Source organism: Mesoplodon mirus (assembly GCF_964341445.2).
Source record: "Mesoplodon mirus genome assembly, chromosome: 3".
NCBI classification, from domain to species: Eukaryota; Metazoa; Chordata; class Mammalia; order Artiodactyla; family Ziphiidae; genus Mesoplodon; species Mesoplodon mirus.
In genome coordinates, this window is record NC_138978.1 from 126,198,904 (window position 1) to 126,211,854 (window position 12,951).

The 12,951-nt window shown below is 39.0% G+C and overlaps 1 protein-coding gene across 1 annotated transcript in view; it reads right to left on the reverse strand.

Annotated features, from left to right (window-relative positions):
- RGS5 (regulator of G protein signaling 5) overlaps positions 1-12,544 on the reverse strand; it is a 48,552-nt gene extending 36,008 nt beyond the window's left edge. The window contains exon 1 of the mRNA XM_082613466.1: positions 12,368-12,544. Coding sequence (XP_082469592.1) covers positions 12,368-12,411 — 44 coding nt within the window. The 5' untranslated portion in view covers positions 12,412-12,544. The remainder of the gene's footprint in view (positions 1-12,367) is intronic.
- Between the last annotated feature and the right edge of the window lie 407 nt (positions 12,545-12,951).

Consider the following 12,951-nt stretch of genomic DNA (forward strand, 5'->3'; position numbering starts at 1 on the left):
ACAGAAAATAGACTTAAGGCAGTCAGACTGCTTTCTCATCCCCATTCTACTTTTCTATTTTCAGTTAACAGCTAATCTTTTCACCTTTACTGAATGGTCTATATGTCAACATTTAGCCCTCTGAATTTCCTCCCTAGACCAGCTATTCTTTTCTAACCTTTCTCTTTCTCTCCTAGCCCCAGGAGCTCAAACCAGACACAGCATTCTATAGGCTTCAGTTTCATGGCATAGTTAGATAGGAGTTATTCCCTAGAGTCTTGCATTTGGCAGTTACAGTTGGGTTTTTTTTTTTGATATCAAATTAATTTAGTAACTATAAAACTATCAGGAAAGTCAGGGTAATGTGTTCTGACTTGACATTACCTAAGAATTCCTAAAGGAGAAGACCTGAGTTCAGAGGAAAAAACTCATTACCTACTCCTAAAAAGAATATCCCCTCTAGGCTACCAAATTCTGTCAATAGTCCATTTATTCTATCAACACCCAGGCTCAGAGGGGTTATCTGTGATCCCCCTTCTGTCTTGCTTCCTGTCATCATTTGTCTCATTTGCTTTCTAATGTTCCATGCAATGGGCCCTTCCATTTGAGTCCCACTTCCATATGTCCTGTTTAGCTCTGTAGGGAGATGAAGGTAGTTTGGGATGTTCTCCAGTTCCCTGCTCTGGCCCCATTCTGAGACATGGCTGCAAGGGTATCCCAACATGAAAATAACTAAGAAACATCACACACTTAGAAAAAGTACATGTTCCCCAGCTAACTAAATGGTTTACTCAACCCATATAATGCATAACCCTATTTAGTGTTTATAACAACCCTGAGGGAGGTACAAATGTTTTTCCCATCTTGTAGATGGGAAAACTGAGTCACAGAGAAATTAGGTGATTTGCCCAAAAATCATCCAGTAACTGACAGTGGTAGGAGTCACACCCAATCTCACTTCAGCTCCTGAGCTCTTAATTACTATGCAACACATCTTTCATGTGTTCAGATGTTGTAATTGGCAGTTATAAGCATCTGGTAAGTAGAAATTTTGTTCAAAATCATTTTTTTTTTCTTAAAGACTACTGTTTGTTTCCTAATCAAAACCTTTTGAAAGATGGTGTCTATGGAAGAATAAATATCTTAAAAGTGAAGACAGACAAAATTCATAAATTAAGGTTCATCAGATAAAATAAAATGAAGGTGATATGGAAATCCAGAGACCTTGAATTATCTCCAGCTCTAAACAGCTATGTGGTCTTGGACAAGTCACCAAACAGTTTGGACATGTTTTCTCATCTATAAGAGAAGGAATTTGTCTGTGACACTGATCCTGTTCTCATTCTGTGATTCTAAGCTGGTCACCTTAGAGAAGGGGAAAAAAAATCATATCCCATCTCAAAGGGCAGAATCTATGATTTTGAGTCACCAGGCCTTTATTGTGTGTATGCGTGTGATCAGAATTGTGCTAGGTACTCAATTCTACACTGTCACAATTGTCAGTTGGCTTTGCTAATCTTGTCTTTTTCATGCTCTTAAACTGGTATTCATTTTAATAAAATATTAAAATAAGTAGCTAATGAGAGTTACATATTCCTTTCCCTCAGCTGCAGTCCAGCCATCTGCACTCACATTTCAGCATAATTGCAAACATCAAGGCCCTGTCTGAACCAGGAAAGGAGATAAAGGTTAAGTTATTCTTAGAGGATCTGAAAGATAAATGTTAGAGGGCAATTAAAAAATTTTTAAAGGCTTTTTGAACTATCAAATTACAATTTTGAGAAAATCTCAACTTACAGAAAGTTTTTTCTTCACTGTTGCCTGCTAAAGGAAAAGTGTAAAATTCAACCTGTGAAGGGAGGAAAAAAATCTCCATTGATCTACATTTATCTATATGAAAAAAAAATTGCTTCCTCCTAGCCAGCTCAGACACTTTCAAGCTGTCTGTGTGAATCTCTGATTTCAACAAACAGTCCATCTTTTTTCCAAGTCATAAAAAATATCAGGTGTGTGTGTGTGCACATGTGCACATGCATGCATGTGTGTGTGTTCAAGTGACATAATGTTTTGGACTTGGGGGATTCATAAACAAAGTCCAATACTCTGAAGGCTTGTTATCCAGAAAGCACCAGACCTTAGATAGTGGGGTCTCCTGAGAAAGTCTTCAGTGTGACCTGCACTGTTGACCTTATCCTAAAGTGCACAGGTCATTCAGTTCCATGTTCCTGTTGACCCAGGTATCTCTTGTAAACTATTACTTAAAATGTTACCATAATACAACAAACTACTTTGTTAATGAGACATCTTGATTCTTCCTAAAATTCCTGAATCCCCACAGACAAGTGCCTCATGAAGAAACAGATGGTTTGCACAAAAAAATGTCAAAAATTAGTAGCTTGACAAAAACAGCTCCACACACTTCAGTACCAATAATGAGCACTTACACAGAAGAGCACTTCACATTTTTTTCAAGTATTTTACTTCATGTTTCATATCTTCCTCAGACTCTAATATAATAGTTCCCACAACTTTCTAGAATATAAAATTTAGGGATCTGAGTGACATTTTGTCCAGATGGGTTAGGAATTGTTTTGAGAAGTGTCTGGGGAAGCAGTTGGAAAAGAGAAAGGAAAGCATGTAGAATATAGAATAATGGTCTTAGCCTTATTGGCTATTTATGAAGCCAGCTGATTATCAAGTATCTACTGTCCAAAGTGTTCAAAGACTGCTTAGCTGAATCTTTTCAACCCTGAAATATTTCCTTTTTGAAGGAGAAAAAAATGTCAGTGCAAGGTGTTTTATCTCAGCATGGCAACTGAATAGAATGGTTTGCAAGGAAATACCTTGTCTGGACTTTCCAGGAGAACGATGGTCAGGGTGAGTAAGCTCGAAGTCGCATGTGCATTAGTTGTGTTGGTGGTGCATATATCCTATGATTAGGCTGGCCACATCTACAGATTTTCTAGGAAAGACCCAATTTCTAATGCCTGGTCTAGAGGCTAGCTATATGTCCTCATTCTAGTCGGAAGTTGCAGTCACTGTGCATATATGTGTCTGACATGGATTCATGTAGTCAGAGGCAGTCTTCATGCCACTTGAAGAATTGTCTATACTACAGTATCTACTCAACTGGTAGATGAAAATTGGTTAATTTTGTAAAAGCCTAGAAACCCCAATTCACCCTTCTTATTCCAGCCTCAAGGATGGAAACTCTTTCACTGTTAAGTTGATGGATGAGTCTCCTTCTGGGCAGCGTCAGAAGGGCATGAGTAGACCACAGTTTCCACTGACTGAAGAAACACGTGACCTAGTGTGAAAGCGGTCAAGGCGGGCACTGCACACCCAAGGTGAGGCGTGTCTGTGTCCTTATTTCACTTTTTCTCCCTGCCCTCAAGGAAGTTATACTCTTGAGATAAGAGAGAACTAAATTAACTGTAAACAAAATACAGTGACCCTTGAACAACAGGGGTTTGACCGGCACAGGTCCATTTTTATGTGGATTTTTTCAATGGTAAATGCTACAGTACTACACCATTCAGCAGATGCAGAACCATGGATACGAAGGAGCCAGTGGATTTTCCATTCCAAGAAGGGTTGGTACCCTAAAGCCCCGAGTTGTTCAAGGGTCAACTGTACAAGAATCATAGACTGTTATAATCCATGATCTTTGAACCTAATTCACACTCGAATTTTACAAGAAAATGAAACCATCTGTTCCTTTCATGGAATTTGCCAAAATAAAAACAGAGTCACCTTCCACTACTTATAAATATATGTTTTTCACAAACTGGGAGTTTATTCTGAATTTGATACAAGTATTTTTATGACATACAGGGTACTGAATTTAGTCCATTGAGGTCCTAAGTGACTGGAAGAATATTTCACACTTTTAATCACTGCTTTCAAGCTACATCCAGAAGTTAGTTTCTGGGCCTTCCTACAGGACTTGGGAAGAGCTGGAAAATTAAAATAAAAATACAATCTTTCTTCAGAGTACACGGTGTCCAAATCAAGAACAATAAAGTAGTGGAGCTAGAAGGAGTGAAGAGGATAATATAATTGATTTCTCACCTTTTACAAATACAGTAATGAGGCCTGGGGAGGGCACTGACTAATGACTCACCCTCTGCTATTTAGTAGAAGCCAAGTTTACAGCTCAGGACCCTGGATTCCCCACCCAACACCTTTTCCACATGTTACATAGCCTTTTATACTTAAATCTAAAAATTCTGTGTTCTACAAATAAATTGCAAGGAAAAAAGAAATAAAAGACCAGAAGCCCATTGATTAGGAAAGATATAAGAGGCTCTGGACCAATCTCAGTGTGTGACCCTGGTGCCTGGTGTTGGTGCCTGGGTGGTGACTTGGGGTTACTCTTTCAGTTTTAAAAGAGTAGAGTGATTACATGTGAATCAGTTCAACAGTGCCTCAGGGAAGACAGCTTAGTTTCCTCACTGCTGTGAAGTAAAAAAGCAGAAAAAGGATCTGTGCTCCTGTGGCTTCCAGCTCCAGACATGGTGTGTGCTGCACACAGTAGGATCTTAGTAAACATGATTTGATGTGGAGGAGTCAGTGGTTCTGCAGTCACTTAAGGGATGTGAAAGGTGGGTGAAAGGGCACTGGAGACAAACCCCTCAGGTCATCTTGTTTATGAACTGTGGATGCCTCACCACACTCTACCAAGCAGCTCCAAATTAAGATGGCTAAAGTGTCCCCACCAGATAGAAGGCACTGGTCTCTCAGTCTCTCTGGGACCTTAAAGTGCCTTTGCAATAAGTGCTTTTCCATAACTAGAGCCCAATTAATTGTAGAAAGAACACTAGATTAGTGACTAGTGCTTATCAGTCTAATAATAATATTTAACAGTAGTCCAAAAAAAAAAATGTGTGACCCTCATTTGGACCCTGAGGGGTCAAAGAATCCAACTGCAAAAAGATCATTGAGGATATTTGGATGCTTACTGAATATTTAAGGATATTAAAGAATTGTTAATCTTTCAGTATAATCGTGGTTTTTAATGTTTTGTAAAGAGCTTTCAAACGGGATACTTGATGAAAGAATTATGGGCAAAATCGTAAAAATACTGTATTATTATACAAACTCATCATTATTATTTTTTTAAATGAGGCTATGATGAGGAAGGAGGAAAAGAAATAAGGTTTATCAAAAGCCATGGCACAGGGTTTCTACCGCCTCTCCCACCACCTCTGCTGCCTCAGAACCTGCCGCCACCATAGCTGCTGCCGCCACCTCCTTCTCTGGCCCTTCCGCCACCTCCACATGACCCAGGCCCCTATGTCCTTGAGAGGAAGCCGTATTCAGTCTCCCTCGTGGGCCCGTGGCGCAGCCATAGCAGACAGCGGGGGAGGTGGAGGCACAGGCATGGTGGGCGGCGGCCCCATCCACCCGGCCTCATTGCTTCCTGGAGACCCGCAGCTCTTAGCGCTCATCCTGGAGCAGCTCAAGAGCCAGGGCCTGATTGACAGATTTTGCCGGGACTGCCTGGACGACGTGGACACCAAGCCAGCTTACCAAAACCTGAGGCAGAATGTGGATAATTTTGTGTCAACACATCTGGAGAAGCAGGAATGGAATCCTACCATGAACAAAAACCAATTGTGAGATGGTCTGAGGCAGAGTGTGGTATAGCCAGGGATGTTGGAAGCTGAAGTGGACAGAATTATTTACCAGATGGTGGATCCCAAGCTAAACCACATCTTCAGGCCACAAACAGAACAAGCAATTCATGAGTTCCTGGCGGCCCAGAAAAAAGAAGCTGTGCAAGCGCCCCCTGCAGAGCCTGAAAGCCAGGACCCTCCAGCTCCATCCCAGGATGCTCCCTAAGAATAGACCTGACAAGTTTTGGAAGCTCCATTGAATTAATGGTGAAGAATTGGATTCAGTTACATAAGAGTACAACTTCAGAATGAAGACAGGCCAAGGTCATCACTGACTTCAAGATGCAACGTTGACTGTGAGGCAGTGTCCAGATAAAATAGGGAGCAAGTGAGCCAGTAGGAAAGTTGACCATGTGGGCCCCCATATTGTGCTGCCATCTGGCCAGCCTGTCCAAGGGGATGATATATTAAGAAACACTACATTAACTTGGGGTTGTCCTGAAATGAACCTTTGTACTTGAACTTAGAAACTGTGTGTGAATTTTAGGGTTTGTGTGTGGGGATAAGCAAAAGCTACAATGAAGGAACATAACCAGTCCCAGAGATGCAATTTCAAAGAATGACAGTAAAGGTTCACCAGGAGTAAGTACTGGACAATGCTTATTTGATACTCTTTCTCAGAGTTGTACAAGTCATTAGCAGCAAATAGCTTTAAGATCTTTGTGACCCTGTTGTGCATGACTCTTTGTAGCTTCCATTTCCCTTCCCCTGTAAGGTGTCAAAACATGGGACCTTAGAATGCATGAGAAAATGTAGACTTAGATGTAAGGAAAAACATTTGCAGGCTCTCTGTCCAAGGCTTCTTCCTATCCTACAAGGGCTAGTGAGTCTTGGGTGTGTTTATTTTATTCTCATGTTTGTGTTTTTTAGAAGGTGAATAATTAATAAGTGGCTTAAGTTTTGTAATTAAATCATTTGATACTATGGGGGAAAAAAGCTGTGGCACATAACTGAAATTTAAATGATGATTTTCTGACTACCTATAAAGAAGGAAAGAAGGATGGAAGGAAGTTAACTATTTAATAAGGGTCTGCTTACTAAAAACTAGTTACTTTATATACATTATTTCATTTATTTTTTATAACATCTCTCCCCAACAAGATAAATATCCTCATTTATGGATAAGGAATGAAAGCCAGAGAGGTTTAGTTTCTGGAGTTTATACAACTAAGGAAGTAATAGAGGTGGAGTTACCACCTCCATGTTTTTTTCACTCCACCACATTGCTGATGTTAAGGCAGGGGATAGACTGTGAACTTACATCCTTCCTTACTCTGGTTTTTCTTTAATATCCCTAAAATGTGTAACCTTAGGAGTTACTTTCTCAGTGAAAAACAATCAAGCTTTCACTGTCTTTATCCTCTGGGTGACTCAGCCTTTAAAATAGAGTGCAGGTTTAATGTTATCTGAGACTCCATTTGAATGAACTTTAAAGGAAGAAAGAGATAGGAACCTGTTATCTTCTGGCCTCCAGCCATATTCTGGTTCCTGTTACTAATGATTGATCCTGACTGAACTAATTAAAGTTTAGTTCCTTTGCTTTCTGGCCAGCAGGACAGACAAAAGCCATTAACACACAACCCCAGAAATATAAACTCTCTCTTCCTAGGTAGCATCTATCCCATAATAGTGTGTAGTCCTTGTTAAAGAAGGAGAAACAAATTAGATAACCTTTCAGGTTAGCCTTCCAAACTTAAGATTCTGGGATCTAAAAGCATTTTGAATTGATATCTGGTGTTTCAACATAGCTCAGAGTAAATGAAAGAAAAAATAGGAAGAGGCAACAGAATACAGAATGTAATTCATTAAAGAAGCTGGGACAGTACTGCATGAGAAATAGCCAAAGTGATATAATTTCATGAGGTTCATCTGGCATTAGAAGCAAAAAAAGACTCACCTATTTAACAGGGTTTTCCTGATGAAATTATAGAAAAGCTTTCTTCCTCTCCCAATCTCCTCCACTCTGCCCCCCAAACAGGAAGCCCTCTTTATTTTACAACATACACTCTTTATCCTATTGTAGCATAAAAGTCACTGTTCTTGTCCTTCTCAATCCCTTTGGAAGCAGAGAAAGCACCAGGACAACCTGGAAGCAGGTCTGTCTCCACTTGCTATAAATTTATTTGTGCAATCTTTTGACAAAATATTTAAGTGCCTACTAGGTGCCAAGTACAGATTGCCTTTTTAGTAATTGAAGTCTTTAGGCAAAAAGGGGGAAAATCTTTTTCATGAACAGATCTTTTCAATCCTCACAGTTGGAGTGGATGGGCACTGGACGAGTGGATGGGCACTGGACAAATTCCAAGGAAACAGTATGCAGGATGAGGTGCATGGGAGGTTAACTGTGGCTGGAAATCCAGAGGTCCCTCCTTGCTTGCATGAGAGAGACAATACAGACTGCACAAATATGTCATAACATCAATCCCCTCTCACCTCCCAGCCTTTGCACATGCAGACGTGCCCCTTGGCCTGGGATGACTTCCTTCTCTTTCCTCTTCCTCTCTAGACCTGACCAACTCCTCAGTCCTTTCAGGCTTAGTTCATAAACCTTAAGCATCATCCCCTGTGACTTCTTACAGTTTTCCATAGCTACCCAAAGCTCTATGAGCTCCCCACCCATTCCCCCCACTTTTGTGCTTCTTAGCACTTGGTGTATTTATTCCTTTATAGTGGATCTCAACACAGAGGGCTACTTCTTATTTATCTCCTTACTTGGACTGAAATTTCCCTGAGAGGTCTTTCACCCTTATGACTAAGGCAAGTATGGAGGTTGGAAAGGCAATCCAGAGAAACAATAGAAATTGTTTCATCAGTAAGAATTGAAACAAAGTTTTTCTTAGGAACATCCCCTTGCTATTTTATTAAATAGTTTATTCACTTCCTTAAGATTGCAGGGTTTCACTGAAATATTTGGAATTATGTCACAAGACTCTCTATCAGCAATATCAAGCTTCAAATTCATACTTGTTCCCAGAAAGCATGATCCCAAACCCTACAATCTCTTTAGGCTTCTTTGATGATCCTGTGTCCATTCTGATTCATTTATCATTTATTCAAGTTCATTGCTACAGTCTTTAATTCACTAGGTGCTTATCTTTTCTCTATAATTGGTCCAAGGATGTGCTCATGCCTTTGGAAAAAGGGTATTTACTTGATCCTGTGGACTCAGGAGCCTTGACCCACTCTGTTTGTTGCTTCTGTGTGGCTTGACAATCTTACAAGATTAGTTGATTAGGTACTTTTCTACTCTAAATTGTCCATACTTAGACCCACATAAATTGAAGAAGATGGGGAAAAATTGAATGTTTAGTAAAATGATAATAAACAACAAAACAAAACATCACTTTCCCCATTTACTTTCTATAGCTCCTGAAATTCCCAGCATTGCCATACACTTGAGGTGGCCAGAAGCCCCTGTGTGAACTATGGATTAAACACATTCCACAGCTAGCAGCCTTTATAATCTTAAACAGAAACCAGATGTAGGTCAGATATCTATAGAAGAGTTTGTGACACTTTATTAACAGCCCAGGGAAAATTCTTTGTCGGTAGCTGTCTTCATTACTCCTTTACTCCCCTTTTGTAGTTTAGTAGAGACTGTTAATTTGGTATCAGGAGTGGTCAACCCCGATGGACAAAGACAATAGTAATCACGCTGGTTGCTTTATATAATGGTGACAATTTTGGGGGAATCACAATGACAACACTTTTTATTTCAGAAGACTTCCATCTTTTTCCAAAGAGCAATATTTACTTTAAAAATTAAACTTGCTCAGAGAAATTCAAAACACTTAAAATAAAATGAATTTTTAAAAAGAAGCCTAAAATTCATAGCAGAAAATCACTGGTAAAAATAAGACTTTCAATTGACTCAACTCTTTCCTTTTCCATTGACTCTAAGATTCCCACCCATACAACACAGGTTTCAATAGGCTAGAAGGTAAAAATTGTGGAGTGGTGACCATTTATTGCCCAAGTATTTGGATTATTGGTCTCTTTAAATATATAAAAAATGTGAGGTCAACTTTGAGTTTTAATGAGCAATAGTTTTAAAAATATAAATAAATAGTAAAACAATAGTTTCTACGAATACATCAAAGTTGACTCTGGCTTAATGCTTCTGTAAACATTGAGAAAGGACTATTTTCCAAAGCTCCTCTTACATGAAGTAAATGTTGCTTTCTTGGAAGTCAGATTCTCACTGAGTAGATTGCTTCTGCCACAGCCATGATTTCAACACAGGGTTGAATTCTTGACGATTTTCATTAATTGGCTTCCAAATTTTAGAGATAAATAAATTAGGAAAAATTTTCCTTTACTTGCATCTCTCGCTAGTCATTGAAACCAGGTGTATTTCACTTTATTTAAACTATGTTATGATTAGAAAGGATGTTAGAGAACAGCTAATCCAACGTTCACTTACTAAATAAGAAAATAAAATCCCAGGACAGTGAAATCACTTTCTCATGGACACAAATTAGTTAATGAAAAACTAAGTCTGTTCCTTACTACATAACCAATATTCTTTCCACTATGAATAGAGCCAAGGAAGGCAGGTTTGGAAGGATTTATTCAAGTATCATTTTTCCCTTAGAGTAGACAGTTTTACGTTCTTTCCATGAGAGCGTGCTAACAGCTCCCTAGCTCTACAATTCCACTTCTCCAAATCACTCATTACAGTCATTGGAAATATGACTATATTTGCAATGGTAACAGATCATGAAAAAAAAAATGTAATAGGACACAATAGTCACAGGATTCTACCATATGCCTTAAAAGTTTCAGGCAATCTATGCAAAAAAGCTTGCTCCTTGGTCAGTCTATAGTATACTATGTGAACATTAGTTATATCCTGGAGCAGAAGAATTTACTGTGAATTAAAAGATTTATAAAGTGAATCAATAACAATGTTGGTAGTGAATTAGTGAATCAGATATGAAACAGTTATAGGAATCAATGAAAGAAATGTGCAATCCATGTGCCTCAGTAAACATTATGCATATTTACAAAAACAAATTGGGCAATATTAGTAACAATGCCAAACTTTCAACAAACATTTATTGCTTTTTCACTAAATGCCAAGCAATGGGTCATAGGATCACAAAATGACTGGCAGACCGATGTTACAATCATTCTGAGGCAATAGTTCACCAATTAACAAGGTAAGATTTACCCATTACATGAAAGTACATGATTTCAAACAATAAGTGGGCTAAAGACATGTGTTAAAATTGTTGTAAAAGTCAAATCTGCAATTCTCAGAGTTGCAAAAATGGAAATGGAAAAGATTATGCATCGTCATGTTCAAGGAATTGCCTTTCACCCCTGTATTCCTCCTGTTTCTCAGGCTTTCTCTAAGGGGAGAGACAGGCTGATAAACAGTATCCAGCACTGAAACCTGTCTTCCCCACTGAGGATGGTCCAATGGCCAATATTGCCCACCTAGTTGCAATCTAGTCCTAGTCTAATTATTTAAGTCCTACTTTACTTTTTAAATATATATATATATATATATATATATATATATCTTTTAAAAATAATCTGTGCTTTTGACAGCACAAAGTGAGAGAGGTCTTTATTTCTGGTCACTAGACAGTATTGTTGGAGACAAATTCCTTTGCTAAGATGTTATCTCTTTAAAAATCATTTTGAGATTATTTCTAGGGTCGAAGTCATCAAAAAGAAAACCTGAACTTGTAAGAGACAGAAGTACAGATCCATTGAACAACACAACCTTCTTAGGCAAACATTGACAGTGCCTTTAAGGATGAAGTTAGACTGTACAAGGATCACCTTTATTTCCTTTAAACAATGTAGGATCAAACAAAATTTAATCAAATTTATTCTTAAGAAATAAGAGGAGAAATATCCCTAATTCTCTGCATCAGGTAGGATTGTTGGGTTAAATTTTCTAACAAGTCAGATATTTGTTCTCCTCCTGTTTACTTAGTCTAGATACTTAAGATTCCCTCCAGAACATTGTCCAGTCTAAAGACAACCACAGAGCCTCAAAGGTGCTCCTCTGTATCTAAAAAACAATGCTAGTTAATAAATAATCTCTATGTCCCAAGGGCTGCCTTCTGTCCAGCAATCCAGCTCCTTCTATCTGATGGTATCCAGATACAAAGAACAATGAGAAGTCCTCTCTGCCTCAATGCAAATCTCAGTCTTCCTTTCCTATTCCATGTACATTAATAAAGGTTAACATTTACACATTTCTCATATGTGCCAGACAGTGTTCTGAGAGTTTCACATACAGTAATTCAATCCTCATAACCAGCTAGTGAAGAAGATACTTAGTAGATCCATTTTTACCACTAAGGAAACTGAGATACAGAGTTTAAATAAATTGACCAACACCACACAAATAGTAAGTAATGGAGCCAGGATTCAAACCCAGGCAGTTTGATGTTGGAATCCATGCTCTTAACCATACACTTCTGAGTCTGAACAAGTGCTTATAAAATAGGCATCTCCTCAGAGGAAATGATGTTCTGGATATAAATGGTGTATGATATATCTCATATTGCATCAGTCTGCTAACTCAGATCTTTCAAAACCTTGCCATTAACAGAGAGGAGGCAATTCCCAGTCTACAATCAACCACCTGTTTTGCCACAAACTACAGTGACCCTCTATTGCCTCTGGTTATCCTCCCCTTATCTCCTAAGATTCTCCTTATCTCCACCTCTTAAGTCAAAATAACTCACCTTTCCAGGCATGAGTGGGGCAAGGCTGCAAGTCCTTTACACATTTTGGCAAGTGGCTTAGGTCCTCAGCTTTGAGTACAAGTCCTTATCAGCAGAGCAAGTCTTTGAAAACTTCAAAACCGTCTGGGACTGCCTTTTTCTCTGAGGAATATATAGAGGCTCTTTCCCAGCCCTCTGTCACTCTGTAGACCAATCCAGAGCCTTAAAGGAAATTGCAGGCTGGAGAACAGCAGCAATTGTGTGGGAGGTGGAGGCTGGAATTTTTTCTCTGCTGCAGGCACTGCTGCATTAAGCTTTCAACTGCTCTTATCAGAACACTTACTCTGCCAGGGCAAGGGTAGTCCCTAAACTGTGCACAAATCATTCATGTTTTAACTCATAATTTTGAAACAACCACAGCAAAGATGTGGGCTTTGTTATGAAGCAGAGTGCCTTGGGCTACTTCAGATATGTCAAAGTCATAGACTGTTAGCACTGTAAGGGCTTTTGCAGATCATATAGCCCAACTTTGTTTCACAGTGGAGGAAACAGTGTTAGAGAAGTTCAGGGGACATGGACATGAGTCCCTATGATGTGCCAGGCAC